The following is a 20348-nucleotide window of genomic DNA, read 5'->3' as shown; positions in this document are numbered from 1 at the left end:
CTACTGAATTTGATTTTGCAATCTTTATGTCTTTTTTTTTTAAAGATTTATTTATTTATGCATACAAGAACTGGGGTGGAATCCAGAGGTGTGGGGGGCAGGGAGAGGATTCAGCAGAGACAGTGGGGAGCAGAACAGGCTGATTGACTAAAATACACTGCTGAGGGGAACAGCAGGTGAGACAGGAGAGGTCTGCTGCACTGTGTGAGTTAGCTCCCTGGTCAGGGATCACTTGTGCTTCAGTGGCCACCAGTAGTATTGTAGTGCTGAGACTTAACCCCTTGCAACCACCAGGAAGGCTCCTTTTTGTCTTTTTACCTACTATAATAAATAAAATGGAGCATATGAAATAGTTCTCTTAAACAAAAGTAAATTATCAGTGTATCAAATTTTAATTACTTTCAACTTCATGAGCATGATCTGAATCTGACTTTTAAAAGTTCCCCACATGCCTCTAGTTCCCACTGCATACTCCTTCCACCTTTTCTTTTTTTATTTAAACCTTATTTTTATATTCCCCATACAATTACAACCCCCTTATTTTGACCCCAATCCCTCCCCTTCCAACCCCCCACGCCCCATAGAGTGTCTCTGGTTCATAGTTGTTTGTTGATTTTGATATTTTCTTTCTTATAGTTATTCTTTTTCCTGGTCCCTTATTTAAGTTTTCTAGATTCCTGCTATGAGTAAGACCATCCGGTATTTTCCTTTTTCTTTCTGGCTTATTTCGCTGAGCATGATCCCTTCCAGCTCCATCCATGTTGCTGCAAATTGCATGTGTTTATCTTTTTTGAATGCTGAGTAATATTCCATAGTGTATATGTACCACATCTTCTTGATCCAGTCATCTATTTTTGGGCATTTGGGTTGTTTTCAATGCTTAGCTGTGGTAAATAGTGCTGCTATAAACATAGGGGTGCAGGTGCTCTTTGGAATTGCTGTTTCTGTGTCCTTTGGGTAAATACCTAGGAGTGGAATTGCTGGATCATATGGAAGCTCTATGTTAAGTAGGTCCAGAAATCTCCACACAGCTCTCCATAGTGGTTGGACCAGTTTGCACTCCCACCAACAGTGCAGGAGAGTTCCTTTTTCTCCACAACCTCGCCAACATTTGTTGTTGCTAGTTTTTTTATATGTGCCATTCTCACTGGTGTAAGATGGTATCTCATTGTAGTTTTGATTTGCATTTCTCTGATTACAAGTGATGTTGAACATTTTTTCATATGCCTGTTGGTCATTTGCATTTCCTCTTCAGAGAAGTTTCTTTTTAGCTCTTCTGCCCATTTTTTGACTGCATTATTTTCTTTGTTTTTGTTGAGTCTCATCAGCTCTTTGTAGATTTTTGTGATCAGTCCTTTGTCATTAGTGTTGTGTGCAAAAATGTTCTCCCAGTCGGTGGGGTTTCTCTTTGTTTTTGTCTCTTTTGCTGTGCAGAAGCTCTTTAATTTGATGTAGTCCCAGCTGTTTATCTTTGCCTTCACTATCACTGCTTTGGGTGATGTGTCTGTAAAGATGTCTTTGATGTGCATATCATGGAGTGTTTCGCCTATATTTCCTTCTATGTATTTTATGGTTTCAGGTCTTATGTCTAGTTCTTTAATCCATTTTGAGTTGGTTTTTGTGTATGGTGTGAGGTAGTAGTCAATCTTCATTCTTTTGCATGTAGCGACCCAGTTTTCCCAGCACCATTTATTGAACAAACTTTCTTTGCTCCAATTCATATTCTTTGCTCCTTTGTCAAAGATTAGTTGACCATAAATCTGTGGGTTTATTTCTGGATTTTCTATTCGATTCCATTGGTCTGTATGTCTGTTGTTATTCCAATACCATGTAGTTTTGATGATTATGGCTTTGTAGTATAGTTTGAGTTTGGGAGTGTGATGCCTCCATTCCCTTCTTTTTTTTTTTCAGAAGAGCTTTGGCTATTCAGGGTTTTTGGTGATTCCATATGAATTTCATCAATAATTGTTCTATTTCTTCGAAGAATGGCATTGAAATTTTTATTGGAATAGCATTGAATCTGTAAATTGCTTTTGGTAGGATGGCCATTTTAATAATGTTTATTCTTCCAATCCATGAGCAGGAGATGTCTTTCCATTTCTTTGTGTCTTCTTCTATTTCTTTTAACAGTGTTTTATAGTCTTCTTTGTATAGGTCCTTTACCTCTTTTGTTAGATTTATTCCCAAGTATTTGATTTTTTTTGTTTCGATAATAAAAGGGATGGTTTTTTTTTTTATTTCTCTTCAGATTTATTGTTTGTGTATAGGAAGGCTACTGACTTTTGCGTGTTGATTTTATATCCTGCCACTTTACTGAACTGAATGATTAGTTGAATTAGTTTTTCTGTGGAGTTTTTGGGGTTCTCTATGTATATTATTATATCATCTGCAAATAGTGATAGTTTGACTTCTTCTTTTCCTATTTGGATTCCTTGTATATCTTTCTCTTGTCTTATTGCTCTGGCTAGGACTTCCAGTATTATATTGAAAAGCAGTAGTGAGAGTGGACATCCTTGTCTTAATGGAAATGCTTTCAGCTTTTCACCATTGAGAATGATACTGGCTGTTGGCTTGTCATATATGGCCTTTATGATGTTGAGGTATGTTCCTTGTATCCCAAGAATTTCAAGGGCTTTTATCATGAATGGGTGTTGCACTTTGTCAAAAGCTTTCTCGGCATCTATTGATATTATCATATGGTTTTTATATTTCTTTTTGTTGATGTGTTGGATAACGTTGATTGATTTTTGGATGTTGAACCATCCTTGTGTCCCTGGAATGAATCCTACTTGGTCGTGGTGAATTATCTTATGGATACATTGTTGGTTTCTGATAGCTAAAATTTTATTGAGGATTTTTGGATCAGTGTTCATTTGGGAGATTGGCCTGTAGTTTTCTTTTTTTGTGTTGTCCTTGTTCAGTTTTGGTATTAGTGTAATGTTGGCTTCATAGAACGTGTTTGGTATTGTCCCTTCCTTCTCAATTTTTTGGAAGAGTTTGTGAAGGATAGGCACTAATTCGTTTCTGAATGTTTGGTAGAATTCATTTGTAAATCCATCAGGTCCTGGGCTTTTGTTTTTGGGAAGTTTTTGATTACCATTTCAATTTCACTGCTTGTGATTGGTCTGTTTAGGTGTTCTATTTCTTCCTTATCTAGCTTTGGGTGATAGTAGAGTTGTAGGAATTTGTCTGTCTCCTCTAGATTGTTGAACTTGTTTCTATATAACTGTTTATAGTAGTTTCTGATTATTCTTTTGATTTCTGCTGTGTCCGTTGTGATTTCTCCTCTTTCATTTGTGGTCCTGTTTATTTGTACTTTCTCCCTTTTTTCCTTTGTGAGCCTGGCTAGGAGTTTGTCTATTTTATTTATTTTTTTGAAGAACCAGCTCTTGGTTTCATTGATCTTTTGGATTGTTTTTTTAGTTTCGATTGCATTTATTTCTGCTTTATTTTTTATTATTTCTTTTCTTCTACTGGTTTTGGGTTTTTTTGGTTCTTTTTCTAGTTCTTTGAGCTTCGAGAGTAGGTTGTTTCTTTGAGTTCTTTCTTGTTTCTTGATGTGAGCCTCTATTGCTATATATTTTCCTGTTATTACTGCTTTTGTTGCATCCCATACATTTAGGAAATTGGTGTCCTCCTTGTCATTCAATTCGAAGAATTTTTTAATTTCTTCTTTGATCTCCTCATGAGCCCAGTGGTCTTCCAGTAGTGTGGGTTTCAATCTCCATGAGGTAGGAGAGTTCCTTGCCTTATTTTTATGGTTTATTTCTAGTTTGATGCCTTCATGGTCAGAAAAGATGGTTGGTATGATTTCAATCTTGGTGTATCTGTTGATGTTTGTCTTGTGTCCCAGTGTATGATCGATCCTGGAGAATGATCCCCTTCCACCTTTTCTTGTTCCTTAGTTTCCAACAGGGGCATCCTCATTGTGGATGAGGTATGTATTACCTCATTGCCTTAAAAATAGCATTCAAGAGTGAATAAAAATGGCTCTCATTGTCTGTGTTAATAAGTTTGTTTTGTTTGTGTTATTATTTATCCAAGTGAGCCCTTCCTCCCCTCCCCCACCAGGAATGAGCTCCATACTTTGCTTGTGTGTTTCAGGATGGAAGGAGGAGAGCTGTTTGACAGGGTGGTGAATAAGCGCCTGAAGGAAGCTACATGCAAACTTTATTTTTACCAGATGCTCCTGGCTGTACAGGTACGAGAAGCCCTCAGTTCTTTTGACAGCCTTCTTTCTTTCTTTCTTTTTTTTTTAACACATTTCTTTTTTTTTTTTTAAAGATTTTTTTTTTTTTTTAAAGATTTATTTATTTATTTATACAAGCACTGGGTACAGTCAGAAGCGCGGGAGGGTGAGAGAATTCACCAGAGCCATTGCGGGGAGCAGAGCAGGCAGAAGGACTGAAGTACACTGCTGAGGGGAGCAGCGGGTGGCAGGAGAGGTCTGCGCGCCATGTGGGATCCTCCTCCGGTGGCCGGGGAGCAGCTGGGGATCGAACCGGCAGAGGCTGCGGGCAGCTTCGCAACCCAGCGCTCAACCACTGTGCCACCAGGGAGGCCCGACAGCCTTCTTTCTTTTAGGGGGATTACTTCCTGAGTTAGGCAGAAACTGAAGGACCATGAATGCAAATCCAGAGAACAGTGTGTCTGTGTGTTCTGCTCTTGGCAAACATCTCCCCTGATTCACTTGAGAAAGTTCTTGCTGTGCAGCTTAAGAGGGAGTTAAAGAAATCAACACAAGGTCCTAGGTGTCTTTAGCCTAGAGGTATTCTGGAGGGTCATTGTTCCCTACATTTGTCCAATCCTTGTAGAAATCCCCTTTACTTCTCAGAGTGGGAGTGGGCAGATATGAGGGTCAGATTGGCAAATTGGGGTGGTTGTGACAGATCGCTCCTCCACAAATAGCAGCCTGCAGTGGATAGGCATGGGCATTGTCTTTTCACTACCGGTGAAAACATTGATGGAGGAACAGCTCTGGCACCCTGCCTGCTTCAAGGACCATCATTGTTTCTCAGACCAAATTTGGTTGTGGTAACTCTATGCCAAGATTTCTTCCTTTAAAACCTACTCCAAACAGAAAATGCAGGATTGGAAACCTCTCTTTTATTAAGTGAGGATTGAGGGAGATTTTCCTGGGGCTGATCTACCTGGGCTTGCCCATTTTAGGTTCCTTTCCCAGTGAAAGTGTATTGGAGGAATTTTTGCTCCAGGCCAGAGGAATATCCAGAGGAAATTGAAACCTATAAACACCTAACCAGTGCTTTACTCTCTTAATAGTTTATTTCCCTCCATTATGCCAAGAATGTTAAGTTGAATTGAGTGCAGATCAGTGGACATAAGGGAAATTAAAAAAAGAAAAGATTTATTTATATATACAAGAGCTGGGGTGTAGGCCAGAGATGTAGGGAGGGGGGCGGGGAAGTTGAGAGGATTCACCAGAGACAGAGTAGGGAGCATAATAGGTGGATTGACTGAAATACACCGCTGAGGGGAGCAGCGGGCAAGACAGGAGAGGTCTGCTGTGCCATGTGGGTACCTCCCTGGCTGGGGATGGAACTCATATTGCAGTGGCTGCAGATAGCTTCATAGTACTGCGACTTAACCCCGTGCACCACCAGGGAGGCCCATAGGGGACATTTTTTTCTAGAGAAATGACTCCGTGTGTGATAATTAAAATACAAAGATACATCAACATTCTATTTTATACCATAAAGTTTTTGAAGATTAAATCTTTGTCTCTAGGAATATGTTAGGTATTTAAACAGATAATTTACAAATATTTATTTTACAGATTCCCTTTAAAATATTCTCAGAGTTAGAAAAACCACATAAATCATTTTTGTGGAATTTTTTTTTTTTTTAATTTTTTTTTTTTTTTTAAGATTTATTTATTTATTTATACAAGCACTGGGTACAGTCAGAAGCGCGGGAGGGTGAGAGAATTCACCAGAGCCAGAGTGGGGAGCAGAGCAGGCAGAAGGACCGAAGGACACTGCTGAGGGGAGCAGCGGGCGGCAGGAGAGGTCTGCGCGCCATGTGGGATCCTCCTCCAGTGGCCGGGGAGCAGCCGGGGATCGAACCGGCGCTGCAGAGGCTGTGGGCAGCTTCGCAACCCAGCGCTCAACCACTGCGCCACCGGGGAGGCCCTTTTGTGGAATTTTTGTGGTTTATTTTAAATGGTCCCCAAATATTTTATAACACCCATTTATATTTTTATTACTAATTTTCTGCCAATGTGCTATTTTTAGTATCTTAAAACATGAAATAAAAGGTCTACTGCCATAAGTTGCTTTTTCCTTTTCTGCTTTTCAGAGATTTCCTTAAATTTGTAAACAGTAACCCTTTTACCCAGTAGTTTTCTAGGACACCATCTTTCTGAGAAAGATGGTATGGATAACATGGCTTATAGTTTCACCCAGCTGTAAGATGTGTGTGTGTCTGCCTGTCTGTCTCTGTTCATGTGCCTAATCCATAAATCTAAGGTCCACGCCATCCCTTTTTTCTAGTACCTTCATGAAAATGGCATTATTCATCGGGACTTAAAACCAGAGAATGTTCTACTCTCATCTCAAAAAGAGGACTGTCTGGTAAAGGTAATAAATTTATGTTTTGTTTGTGACAACTACAGTAGGTTTCTGTTCAGAAAATTTTTAAATAAATCAAGTAAAAAATGGGAGCATTAAAAGGTTGAGAACTTTAATAAATTATTTTAAAATTATTGTAGAGATCTGGTGCGATGGCTCCAATCCAGATTCTAATGCACATTTATTGAGTTCCACTGTGTATAAGTCACTTACATTCAGAGAGAAAGAGGAAGGTTTTAGATAAATGAGTGAATCACATTCCCTGTCTTCCCCTTTACCTCCATCTAAAGTTGTGCTTCCCAAGCCTGGCTTCACTTTTCAATCTCATCCCCTATTGATGAAAAAAAAATAATGACACTCAAGCTTTTCCTCAGAATCTTTGAAGTTGCTACCCAGGTATAAATGTTTTTCCCAGGCTCCTTATGGTTCTAGGGTACAGGCAAGGTTGAGAAGCTGGGGCTAAGAGGAACCACATGTATTTATCTAACTAGAATCCTAGAGTGTCAGCAATTAGCCTCTTAAGCCTATTTGTAACCTCTTAAAAGATTAAAAATCATAGACAACTTGGAAAACCTAGGTCTTGAGATTCCTTGGACCTGGAATTTAAGCAAAATAAGTTGTATTGTTCGCAACTATTAGACATGAATTTGTAGATTCCAGATTAACAGCAGGTAAGAACTGTAGGATAGAAGCTGATCTAGCAGGCATGTCTTTTGGAACCTGTGGACTATGTTAATCTTTTTTGTGATCATTAAAAATGACTCCCTTTTGTCCTTAATTTTAGATTACTGATTTTGGGCAGTCCAAGATTTTGGGAGAGACCTCTCTCATGAAAACCCTATGTGGAACCCCCACCTACCTGGCCCCTGAGGTTCTTGTTTCCTTTGAGACTGCTGGTTATAACCGTGCTGTAGACTGCTGGAGTTTGGGAGTGATTCTTTTTATTTGGTAAGAAAAGTTTTCTTTGCTTGAGTCTGGTTGGAGGTAATTCAGTGCAATCAGATACGTGTCCAGGTATAATTGGACTTGTGTATAATTTAGGTCATTTTTTTTTTTTTACCATTAGTTAAAGAAAAATCTAATCTTTCATTATGCTGAAAAAGAAATCTGTGTATCCAAATGCCACTGAGAATGCCACTTGATTTATTTTCCTTTCTCTTTCTACCAATATTAAGCCTGAGTGGGTATCCACCTTTCTCTGATGCTAAGAATCAAATGTCACTGAAGGATCAGATCACCAGTGGAAAATACAACTTCGTTCCCAAGATCTGGGCAGAGGTCTCAGAGCAGGGTATGGTTACAAAAGGATTAAGAATTTGCTTTTGCTAAAATCTGTGTATATGCTGTGGTGGGAGTTTCTTTTTCAATCCTGTGATTATTTTCTCCTGTCACTTTTATTCTTTTCTGTTACTTTTGCACCATTTGAGAGACAAAAGAAGTTAGTTAAGAACATTAGCCCCGGGCCTCCCTGGTGGCGCAGCGGTTGAGCGCTGGGTTGCGAAGCTGCCTGTGGCCTCTGCAGTGCCGGTTTGATCCCCGGCTGCTCCCCGGCCACCCGGTGAGGGTCCCACATGGCGCACAGACCTCTCCTGCCACCCGCTGCTCCCTTCAGCAGTGTACTTCATACTTCGTCAGTCTGCCTGCTCTGCTCCCCGCTCTGGCTCTGGTGAATTCTCTCACCCTCCTGCACTTCTGACTGTACCCAGTGCATGTATAAACAAAACAAACAAACAAACAAAGAAACAAACAAATTAAAAAAAAAAAAAAAAAAAAAAAAGAACATTAGCCCCAAAGCCAGGCAGAAAGAGGCTAAAGTCTGGGCTCTGCTATTTCTTAGCTCTGTGACCCTCAGAAAAGTCACTTAACCTCTCTGTCTTCATTTCCCCCCTCCTTTTTTTGTGAAGGGAGCACCGTAACTCTTAACTTTAAAGGGTTTTTGAGAAGGTTAAATGTGACATACACAAATGCCTGGTACCTATTTAAGCAAAGTAGTAAGTTGACTTTTAGTAACAAGGTTTTTTTAAGTAAGTAAATATAGTAAGAGCTCCATGTTAGTAGTCACTTTGTGGTTTAGAACTTAAAAATGCAACTTTGTATATCCCAAAGGAAAAAAAATCCCACACTAAAACTGAATGTCAAATAATGTAGCATAGATTATTGTGTTTAGTGTCCAGATTATTGCGGTAAGTGAAAGGAGTAAGGTTGCAGTATTCAAGCCAGCCTCTACTTGTTGCTGATTGTCCAGCTTTGTTTCTGGGAGGTCTGTTATTTCCAAGGAGCCTCTCCTTAACTTAGGAACTCTTACCTTCAATGCACGGGTCTTAGGGAGAGTTCCAAAACACTGAGTGCTGTGAGTGTTGTAGAACTGGGTGGAAGTTCAGCTTTAATTAGTTTGAACTTGAGTCCAACACCGAGAGAGAGAACAGAGTTAAGAGGTAACTGTGATGGAGACATGGGGAGCATAATAATTCTTGGTGTTCTCAGGCCACTCTTGATGAGTACAGAGAGTGAGTAAGGAAGATCAGAGGGTCCTGCCCACCATACCTGCTGAGTTCCTGATGATCTTTGCCCCTCTCTCCTCTTTCTGTATGTTGACCTATGATTCTGGCATACTTTAATGTAGCTAATTGATTGTACTTATTTCTTTTCACTGTGATTTGCCAAATTGTCTTAATACTCTAGCTCTGGACCTTGTCAAGAAGTTGTTGGTAGTGGATCCAAAGACACGTTTTACAACAGAAGAAGCCTTAAGACACCCATGGCTTCAGGTGGGTATGGGGCACCTGAAGAACTATCTGAGAGATAAAAAGAGCGTGAAAACACATAGTATTTGCTTTGTCTGTTCTGTTTAGTGAGATTGCTTTAGATCAAGCTCAAGGTATATGGGGCATGTGTATGTGGGTGTATCTGTTGGGGAGACTGCAACCTTTTCAACTTTACTGATGGCTCTTTGATGGACAGGTTCACTTAATGGCTATCTTAGTTCCAAACTTGGTCCCTGAGTCTACAATTTGGCTGTGTTCCTTTGAGAATTTGTTCTAGCTCTGCGTCTCCACCCTAAGCTGTGTCCCTTCTTCCCTCAACTCTCCTCCCTCAACCCTTCACATACAATTTTCAGTCTTAAATCAGGGAAGCAGGGGGAGGAGGAAGGAGAGGAGGGCAGCCTTCCTGGGGGAGAATCCAGCTATTTCTTAAGCATAAGTGATTGGACATAATGGGTCCCACTTGTAGTTCATGATGCACAAGTGTGTCATTGGTGCAGACTGTTACCTGCACCTTTCAAGTCTGCATTACCTCCGAGTCCCTGCTGGGGGTGTGGCTCCCATTAGATTATGTGCTGAGCTCATTCCAGCTGCCAGAGTTGGAAGTCTTTTGTGACTTTGTTGGCCTAATCATCCCTGAGGGATGTCAGATCTTCTGTTAAGTGTACGTGCCAATGAGCACACCTATACCTCTGCTGCCCTTCATTTGGTCTTTCTGTACTTTGTGGGAACTTGAACTGGAGACTGCTACCCTGAGGATGACTGGTCCAGCAACTCCTCTGCCATCCAGTCTCTGCACTGTGTTCTGGGACTCTGGGAAGACTGTCCCAGGCTTTCTTCCAACCTTCTACCCCTAACGGTTTTGCTCAGGCCAGCTTGGGCTGGAATAACAAATCCTTAAAAGAAGAAAAAAATAGATATGTGTGTTTGAATTGTTGCCCTGGAAACAGCAGTCCCCCCAAGAAATCTGCCAGATGATTTAGCACTTAATAGACCTCACAGATTTGAAACAGCAGGATCCTTGAGAAAAGGAATTTGGAAACAAAGGGTGCCCTTTGCATGTGGGGATTTAATTTTGATGAAAAAAGAAAAACATGCCTCTTGGGTCTTTTCATGTGCCCTAATAGGGAAACTCTTGGGGACCAAATCTGGATGGAGAGGAGCTGTATTAGCTTTGAGAAAAATGGAGGACCTGGGAACAGGGTTTGCATTTGCCCGAAGTTTATGAATAGACATAGCCTATTTTTCTTGTACTTTTTGTCTCAAAAGAAAGCTATTATTAACAAGCAAGAAAAAGGTGAAAGTCATCCCTGCCACAGGGGTCTCACTTAAATCCTCTCTTGTCCACATTTTGTTTTTGCAGCAAAAGGTGGAGTAAATATTTCAGGAGGACAAGGACACAATTGCCCCAGTAAACCATCTAGTGATCAATCTGGTTTTATTTTGGGAAAAATTCAATGTTTCTGAAAAAAAAAAAAAAAAAAAAAAAAAACAAATTTTTTTTTTTTTTTTTTTTCATTTTGGCACTAGATTGAGTGTTTGCAATGTGAGTTTCAGCCTCTGTGTTGTCATAAACAGAGTATCTGGTTTGAGGAGCATTCCTTGTATCCACTTTCTCCCTCATGGTCACTGCCTGAAATTAATTATTTCCTTCTTGTCTTTGAGGCATATTATAATGTATAGTTTTTGAATAGATTGTGGACATTTCAAAGGAGGGATATTTATAGATACACATTCCTGTGTATGGCCTGATGAGTACTTTTTTCTTATCATTATTGATGGCTTGTTTTATTTTTTATTTATTTTCTTTTTAAAGATTTATTTATTAATGCATACAAGAGCTGGGGTACAGGCCAGAGATGCGGGGGGTGAGAGGATTCACCAGAGACAGAGTGGGAAACAGAACAGGCAGATCAACCAAAGTACACCACTGAAGGGAACAGCAGGCGAGACAGGAGAGGTCTGCTGCGCCATATGGGCTGCTCCCTGGCCGGCCGGGATTCGAACTCGTGCTACAGAGGCTACGGACTGCTTTATAGTGTGGTGCTTAACCCCTTGAGCCACCAGGGAGGCCCCTTGATGCCTTTTTTTAAATGCAGGTCCAGATAGCCATGTGGTCAACTCCCTTCTGCCACACTGAAGAACTGCCACATCAGGGGCACTTTATTGGGGTTTCATGTCTTCATGCATTCATTCTGTCAGAGGACAGTTAATGAGTTCATGTGTCAAGCACTGTTAGGCACTGTCGGTTTAAGGAGGAGGCCTGGCTTTGGGAAGCTGACAGTCTGGTGGAGTGGTATGATGCATGGGGTAGCAGGGCTGGATGCCTAGTATGGCACATCACTGGGATGACTGGTGTCACTGCCCTCAGCTTTCAGGTACCCACGGGCTTATTAGCCCCTATGAGGATGGTATAAAGACTTACGTGGTCTGGGACGCCATGGGCTTATTTGTTTTCTCTGGCTGCCAGACAAAATGCTACAGAGTGGGTGGCTTAACAATAGACATCTATTTTCTCAGAGATTTGGAGGCTAGAAGTCCAGTTTCAAGGTGTCAGCATCTTGGTTTCTCCTGAGACCTTTCCTTGCCTTGTGGGTGGCCACCCTTTGTCCTCACACAGCCTTTTCTCTGTGTGGTCACATCCCTGCAGTCTTTTCTCTTGTGTTTTTTTTTTTAATATTTATTTTATTTATTTATGCAAACACTGGGCACAGTCAGAAGCGCGAGAGAATTCACCAGAGCCAGAGGGGAGAGCAGAGCAGGCAGACTGTTGAGGGGAGCAGCAGGCTGCAGGAGAGGTCTGCGCACCATGTGGTACCCTTGCCGGTGGCCGGGGATCGAACTGGCGCTGCAGAGGCTGCGGGCAGCCTGGCAACCCAGTGCTCAACCGCTGCACCACCAGGGAGGCCCCTTTTCTCTTGTTTTGAGGATGCCAGTGATATTGTATTAATACCCTCTCCTTCCCAACAACCTCATTTTGTTTTTTGTTTTTTTAAAGATTTATTTATTTATGCATACAAAAATTGGGGGACAGCCCAGAGGGGTGTGTGTGTGTGTGAGAGAGGATTCACCATAGAAGAGTGGGGAACAGAACAGGCAGATTGACTGAAATACACTGCTGAGGGGAGCAGCGGGCAAGACAGGAGAGGTCTGCTGCGCCATGTGGGTCACCTCCCTGCCTGGGGATCGAACTTGTGCTGCAGTGGCTGCAGGTATCTTCATAGTGCTGCGACTTAACCCCTTGTGCCACCAGGGAGGCCCCAGCAGCCTCATTTTGACTTAGTTACTTCTTTAAAGCTCCTTTCTCCAGATACAGTCACATTACTGGAGGTTAGGGCTTCCATATATAAATTGGGGAGGAGATACACTGTTGTGTTTTTTTTTTTCCTTCAAAATTATTATTTTTTTAATTTTATATATTTTTTACATCTTCTTCTTCTTTTTTTTTTTTTTTTTTTTACAATGTATGCTTTCTCATCTTGGTTATAGTCCCCATGAAATTCCCACTACCAGTTCACCCGTGCACCATCACCACAGTCCCCTGTGCTCTTCCCAGCCCTGTTTTCATCCTACTCCTTTCTCTCCCCCCTACAAAATGTCTCTGGTTTATAGTTGCTTGTTGATTTTGATTTCCACTTTATTATAATAACTTTTTTCCCCCTGATCCCTTATTTGGATGCTCTACATTCCTCCTATAAGTGAAACCATCCGATATTTTTCTTTTTCTTTCTGGCTTATTTTGCTGAGCATGATTCCTCCCAGTTCCATCCATGTTTTGCAAATGGCATAAGTTTATCTTTTGATTGCTAAGTAATATTCCATTGTGTATATATATCACATCTTCTTGATCCATCTATTTTTGGGCATTTGGGTTGTTTCCATAGCTTATCTATTGTAAATAGTGCTGTAACAAACATAGAGGTGCAGGTTTCTTTTTGTTTTTTTAAGATTTATTTATGCATACAAGAACTGGGGTATAGGCCAGATGTGTGTGTGTATGGAGGGGGTGGAGGTAAGAGGATTCAACAGAGACATAGTAGAGAGCAGGACAGGTAGATTGACTGAAAATACACTGCTGAGGGGAACAACAGGTGAGACAGGGTCTGACTTCTAAGGCTGTTTAGGAAATATTTGTTCCTTGAGTGAATGAGAAGGTAAGTAAGGTGGACAGATAGACAAGGCAGACATTCATGGTGGAGGCTATGAGCAGGAATAGGAGAAAATAAGGGCAGAGCCTATGGGAGTGGCACTGCTTGAGAAGTGAGATCCTAAGGGAGAGTGCAGAGTGGAATCCACATCAACTTGGCACGCTCAAAATGGGCATTAGGGAGCTACACTGAGTAACTCAATAAATAATGATAGAAGCAGGTGATACTCACGCTGGATGTAAAACAGGCAAATGAATTCTTGAGCACTACAATTTGTCTTTATCTGTCAAATTGCTGAATGTTGAGAACCTTCACTCCTATATCCTCTCCCCTTACCTACCATGATGCACTTGGCTTAGTGGGAGGAGTGGTATGGGGGTTGTATGGGAAATTACATGGAACTCTGGAATCAGTCATATCTGGGTCTGTATTCTGCACACACTACTTGAGTGAATGACTGACATGGGCTTCTTTTCAGCCTCAAAGCTCACAATCCTATTCATGGATATTTCACCTTGTCAAAGGTGGGGGCAGCTGCACCTGGTCACCTCTCAGGGCCAGATGCAAATCCTTGTATCCTGTAGTATGAATGCCCAGGAATATTGGAGTAACCTTCATACACATCTGGGTAGTCTGCCTCTCATCATTTCTCTCTTCAGCAGCAAGAAACACCTGCATTGCTCTGAACACAATACTTGAGTGAGTGACTGACGTCTCATCTTCCTTTGTCATTACCTAAGATCTGGGATATTGTGGGCTTGACGTACTTCAGGCCAATTGTACAGCACTTGCTGGGTGACTCTTCTTAGGGTGCTGGGTTGGATTATTACAGTGGCCCCACAAACTGATTTTATTAATCAGTGGGAAGGGATACCTGGAAAGATTTGGGAAGTTGTAGCCTCTGATGTCCTGATTCCCATCTCAGGATCTGAGATGAAATGCAGGTCCTGAAAGTTTTGACTGTTAGGATTTGTGGTTCTCTGACAACCTGAGAGGTTTTTGACCTGTGGATTTGATTCGGCCAGTGTCTGTTGAGCACTGTCTGCTGGTATTTAGATGATTCCAGGAATGTAGAGGGGATGAATATGTGGAGCTTGGAGCTTTGGCAAGATTATGTCTCTTGGTAGACAGACAGCTCACTTCTCTATTGCCAGCAGCACCCTAACTCTATGTTTCTAGGCACTTTGCTTCCCTCAGACATAGCTTGCTTATGTTTTTCATTTCTTCACAGGATGAGGACATGAAGAGAAAGTTTCATAATTTGCTATTTGAAGAAAATAAGTCAACAGCTCTATCCCCAGTTTCAGCCCAGGTATTCCAATGTTCATTAAATGTAGTGCAGTTTGAAATGCTGATGAGCAAGGGCCATGAGTTTGAATAGTCTCCTTAGTAGCAATTGCTTAACATTTTTAATGGATGCATGTAATTAGATACTTTGTTTTGGCTTGATCTACTCCAGCACCCTTAGAGTTGATAATGGAAAGTATGTTTAATGCAGTAGAGAAGCACAGCAAGGGATTTTCATTCAAGATGTTTCCTGCAAGCCAAGATGAGAAGACTGCTGGAGGCTCAGTTTTACATTTGTTGAAAAGTTTTTAACTTTGGGCAAGTGATTCATGATTTATTGACTAAAATTTTATTCTTCTAAAGCCTTTGTAAATCTAAATTAGTATCTGTTCATTCCTTTCCTGCCTTCTTTTGGTGAATGATAACACTCCTCTTCCCAGTTGCTTCTGGTAGTTTTATAAAAGACATAAAGAGATTATTTCTCCCACAAAGGAGTATCTCTGCAAGTGAGAGTATTTCTTACAGTGAGAGGTATTATAGTCCTTTTAAAACTCCATAATTTAGGTGAGGACTATTGAGAGGAGACTGGTTATACTGCTTACTTTCAGTATATATCATTGAGCAGTTAGAGGCCACAAGGGAGAGAACTGTCATTATGATAAGCTTGTTGGAATCTGGGGTGGCAGTGGTAGGTGTGATGGGGATTCAGATGTCAGTGAGGACAATCTGTAATTTATGGTACTAGAAGTTTCACATGGAATGTCCCAAATTTACCAGAAGCATCTTAGGAAACTGATCATCTTAAAGAAGCCAGTGGTTTTCTTTGAACAGCTCTCTTTTTTCCTTTATCGCCAGCCTTCCACAAGTCAAAAGCGTCATCTTGAAGAGGAAGCAGAGGATGCTAACACCACAAAGCGTCTGGCTGTGTGTGCTGCTCTCTCATGAGCACTGGTTGAACACACGAGAAATGAGCCCTGCTGTCATTTTCTTTTAACCCATTTTTTTGTAGTTTGTATTTCGATTTTGGGAACAATTGCTCTTTCCATAATCATTAATGCACAATTAAAACTCTAATGGAACCTGGAACTTGGGCTTCTGCTTGATGATCAGCTCTCCAGTTACATGCCTTTTGTGTGTGTGTACTTGAAGTTGTGTGCCTTTCATTTGGAGCCCCACCTTGCTTTTATCAGCAAGTTGCTCAGGCTGTATGCCTGACCTCAACCTGGGTGAGTTGCATACAAATTCTAAAGGCTCTTGGAAAGTTATGGGGAAAGGGGCACAGCGAGGTTAGTAGTGGGGTTTATAGACAATGGTTGGTCCTCAAGAAATGGTAGGTACCTTGGTGCGTATTCTACACACCAGTTTTAAATTCTCATCCTCGCCTTCCTAAAGATACAGGCCCATAATTGCAGAAACCACAGGGTCATATAAGTTGTTAAGATTCAAACTTTACTTGATTAATAGGAAGGGGACATGGGACATCAACTGTATTAAACATAATACCCAGCAGAGTCCTGTGAGACAGGAGAGGTCTGCTGCACCATGTGGGTTAGTTCCCTGGCCAGCGATTGAACTCCTGCTGCAGTGGCTGCTGATAGCTTCATAGTGCTGAAACTTAACCCCTTGCACCACCAGGAAGGCCCCAGGCCTCTTCTCAATCCTCTGATTCTTCTGTTGAATTTTGGAACTTGCTTGCCATACCCTGAATCTAGCACCTTGATTCACATGCTACTGGTGAGCCAGCCAGCAGGATTGGGGTACACAGCTTTTGCCCCAGACAATAGAGGTGGTGATTGGTGATTTCCATTAAAAGAATGTACAAGCATTCCGAAACTTGGCTGGCCTGGTGCAGGGGGCACATAATTTGTATATAGGTGGTTTGCACATTTAAAGAATGAGGCTGAGATTGCCAAATTAGATGGGTTTTAAGATCATTTGAATACTTAATCTGAAACCTGTGGTTTCTTGGGGCGTGAGGTCAACACTTCTCTGTTTCCAGAGCACTTTGTAGTAACTCCCTCTGATTATATCTACCATGGTAGGTTGAACAATGTTCCCCAAAGATTTTTTCATTTAATCCTCAGAATGTATGAATATATTCCATTACATGTCAAAGAGACTTTTAAGATGTGATTAGGCTAAGCCTTTTGAGAGGAAAATGATTGAGTTTTATCCAGGTAGACCCTATGTTATTACAATGTTTCTGTTAAGAGGGCACAGGAGGGGTCCATCAGAAGAGATGAAGTGATACACTTTGAAAATGGAGGATGGGGCCATAAATGAAATACAGGCAGCCGGTAAAATGTGAAAAAGCAAGGACATGAGTTATTTACTCAGAGCCTCCTGAAAGAACAAATCCTTTACACCTGGATTTTAGCCAAGTACAACTGATCTCAGAATTTTGACCACAAAACTAAGAATAATTTTGTCTTTCTTAAATCACCCACTTTGTGGTAATTTGTAACAACAGCCATAGGAAAAAAATTATCAATGGGATGACATCTGTTGCTGACCTGGGGCCACCTACCATGCACTTCGTTACTTTAATTTTCTTTGGGAAATTCTTTTTCCCAATCTCATGAAGTCATGGGGACAGGGAAGATGGTAAAGGTATCTCCCTGTCCCCCAATAGGGAGCTGAAGAGCTCCCTAGAGGCTCCTTACATTGTACATCTTGCACTGTCGCTAGTGGTGGCCATGTGGGGCACTAAACCATGCACAGGGCAGGTTCATTGTGGACTCAGGCAAACAGAAAAGAATCTCAGAGTCCTCAGTAGATTTGACAGGCCTTTAATGTTGGAACAGGGGACCAGGTACAGACAGACCAGCAAGCAGGGAGAGGCAGTAACTGAGTCTTCAGCCCGTGATCACCTCGCTCCCTCTGGTTTCTTACTCTCCCGTTTCCTCCTCTCCCTCCTCCTTTCCCTTGCAATCTCATAGTGGTCTTCCACCCAGGGCCTCCGTACTTATAGGTCTGCACGCCTTGTGCTCTCCGGCTTCTTGCTCTGCTGTTTGTAATCGTAGGCATGTGCGCCCCATGCTCAGGGTTCTCAGCCCTGGGTGTTTACATGTGCCCCATGCTTGTGCTCTCAAGAATTTTTTTTCACCAACATGTGGGCAATGAAACCTGGGTGGAAAGTAGGACCACAGGTGGTGGCTGTAAGAGACTGGTGGTGGGAGATGAAAAAGAGCCTGAGTAACTCCATTTATCCCTACAACACTTTGAAATAGTAGCAAATGGAACTGTGATACCAACATTGGTGGTAGGAACAACATTGTGCTAATCTGAGTTCTTTGCGCTTCCTGACTTTGACTTTGGGAAAGCACAAATTGCTTTCATTTCCTTATCTGTAAAACGAGTACAATAAGAGTACTAGCCTCATATGGTATTTGTGAGGAGCTAATGGTGGAAAGCACATTTAAAGAGACAAGCATAGGTGCTTCCCTGGTGGTGCAAGGGGTTAAGTCTCAGCGCTATGAAGCTATCAATTGTCACTGCAGCCAAAGTTCGATCCCTAGCCAGGGAGCTGACCTACATGGCACAGCAGACCTTTCTTGTCTTGGCTGCTGCTCCCCTCAGCAGTATATTTCAGTAGATGTGCCTGTTCTGCTCCCTACTCTGTCTCTGGTGAATCTGCTCATCACCACCACCCCTCCCTGCCCTACACCCCAGTGCCCTACACCCCAGTAAATCTTTAAAAAAAAAATTTAAAAACTGGGCCTCCCCGGTGGCGCAGCGGTTGAGCGCTGGGTTGTGAAGCTGCCCGCAGCCTCTGCAGCGTCGGTTCGATCCCCAGCCACCGGGCGAGGGTCCCACATGGCGCGCAGACCTCTCCTGGCACCCGCTGCTCCCCTCAGCCTGTTCCTTCTGTCTGTTCTGTTCCCTGCTCTGGCTCTGGTGAATTCTCTCACCCTCTGTACCCTGTGCTTGTATAAGTAAATAAATCTTTAAAAAAAAATTAAAAAACTGGCATATGGTAAGGAATCCATCAATGTTGGTGTCTATTGTTAAAGGTGGGAGGGCCATATAAGTAGGCAGAGGGAGTCATAGGAAGTTCTTGAGAGGGCCTAGGGGTTGTCTTGGCACTATCCGCTATCACTGCTATGGTCTGAGTTGCATCCCTGGTCAGGGTGCTAACCCACATATAGCAGACCACTCTGTCTGCTGCTCCTCTTAGCAGTGTATTTCAGTAGATCTGCCTGTTCTACTCCCCACTCTGTCTCTGGTGAATCTTCTTACACCCTGCACCTTTGGCCTACACCCTAGTTGTTCTGTGCATAAATACATATTTTTTAAAAAGTTCTTGAGCCAGGAAATATCAGCTCAGGTCTTGCAGGGAGCACACAAAATTGGTGAATTATCGAGATGCCTTTAACAAAGCAGTTTTGGAAAACGCCAGGTCAGCCTTGGGCTGGTGGTGGAAGTAGAGGTTGAGGGGCATTTCCCAGTGGCTGAAATAACTCCCCTCCCTTCTGAAGAATAGGCAGGACGTTCCATGCAAGAGGAAAAACCTCACGGTATTGGAGGTTTGTGGGTCAGATTTGAAGATGGCCAGCACCATTCAGATACAGCAGAGTTTATCTGAGCAGCTCTGGTGTGAGACAGTACAGGGCAGGAAGGACACATGATCAGGGTTTGGGTTTTGAATCCTGAGCTGGTTTTGAAAATGAATCTAATAGGTCTGAGTTCCTAAACAAGTCTGAACCTAATTGGCATCAACTAGGTTCAAGCTTGGCCCAGCACCAATTAAGTCTTGGCAACAGCTGGTTTGGAAAGTGGACCAATCAGATTTGAGGAGGCAGATAAGCCCTAGCTTCAGAGAGGGACAGAGCTGGCTTGAGAGGAGAGGCTTGAGACTGCTTGGGAGACTTGGGTTGGAAAAGAGGTAGGGTAAATTTACCCTACTCAGTGTAGGGTAAATTGAAGTTAGCAGTTTTTTCCACCATCCTGCCATTAGCATCAGTGATCCATACATGTGGTCTTATACGCATGCCTAATGGTGGTACCTAGAGCATGGGTGGTTGTGCTTAAGTGGGCACAGCTGAGCTGGGAGACTGAGCATATAAGGGCTGAGGTAGCAGAGGACTGGGCGGCAGAGGACCATGCAGTGGGGTGCAGAAGAGACCACGAAAGAATGCCAGAGAGCTCAGAAAGAGTAAAGATTCGCCGGGGGCTAAGAGGTTTGTCAGCCTCCTGGCCCCCCCAGCACCCCTGCCCACCCAGCAGCTGGTTACCTCACTACAAATGGTGTACAAAGAGCACCAAAAGCCTGAAAAAGTCATTGACGGCTCCAGGACTCCTCTACCCATCTGCCTGAATCAATAGAGGACCTGCACTGTGCCTTGCTGGCACTACACTCAGCTTGGAAGAAGCTTCAGAAAGAAATTTGACCTCTGCTTCAGGAGGGAGATTTGGGCTTCAGGAGAGAAGCTGTTGCCGTGCTGCCTCAGCAGCACCTGGGACTACCCCCAGTAGCCATAGGCTAGTTGGATCCTGGTTCCACTGCTTGCCTGTGTGCCACCTATTCCAGGCTCACAGAGGGACAACACTACCTTGCATGAGCA

At 42.4% G+C, this 20348-nt stretch overlaps 1 protein-coding gene across 6 annotated transcripts in view; it reads left to right on the top strand.

Moving 5' to 3' along the window:
• CHEK2 (checkpoint kinase 2) overlaps nt 1-15889 on the top strand; it is a 34459-nt gene extending 18570 nt beyond the window's left edge. For all 6 annotated transcript variants that reach the window (XM_054695220.1, XM_054695217.1, XM_054695218.1 and 3 more), the window contains 7 exons: nt 4105-4201; nt 6510-6596; nt 7372-7535; nt 7763-7878; nt 9270-9355; nt 14729-14809; nt 15640-15889. In XM_054695220.1, coding sequence (XP_054551195.1) covers nt 4105-4201; nt 6510-6596; nt 7372-7535; nt 7763-7878; nt 9270-9355; nt 14729-14809; nt 15640-15729 — 721 coding nt within the window. In that variant the 3' untranslated portion in view covers nt 15730-15889. The remainder of the gene's footprint in view (nt 1-4104; nt 4202-6509; nt 6597-7371; nt 7536-7762; nt 7879-9269; nt 9356-14728; nt 14810-15639) is intronic.
• Nucleotides 15890-20348: the final 4459 nt, after the last annotated feature.

Source organism: Talpa occidentalis, unplaced genomic scaffold (genome assembly GCF_014898055.3).
Source record: "Talpa occidentalis isolate TD23 unplaced genomic scaffold, MPIMG_talOcc4v2.1 talOcc4.14, whole genome shotgun sequence".
Lineage (NCBI taxonomy): Eukaryota > Metazoa > Chordata > Mammalia > Eulipotyphla > Talpidae > Talpa > Talpa occidentalis.
The sequence above is the reverse complement of the archived record's forward strand: the minus strand, read 5'-3'. Positions and strand labels throughout refer to the sequence as shown.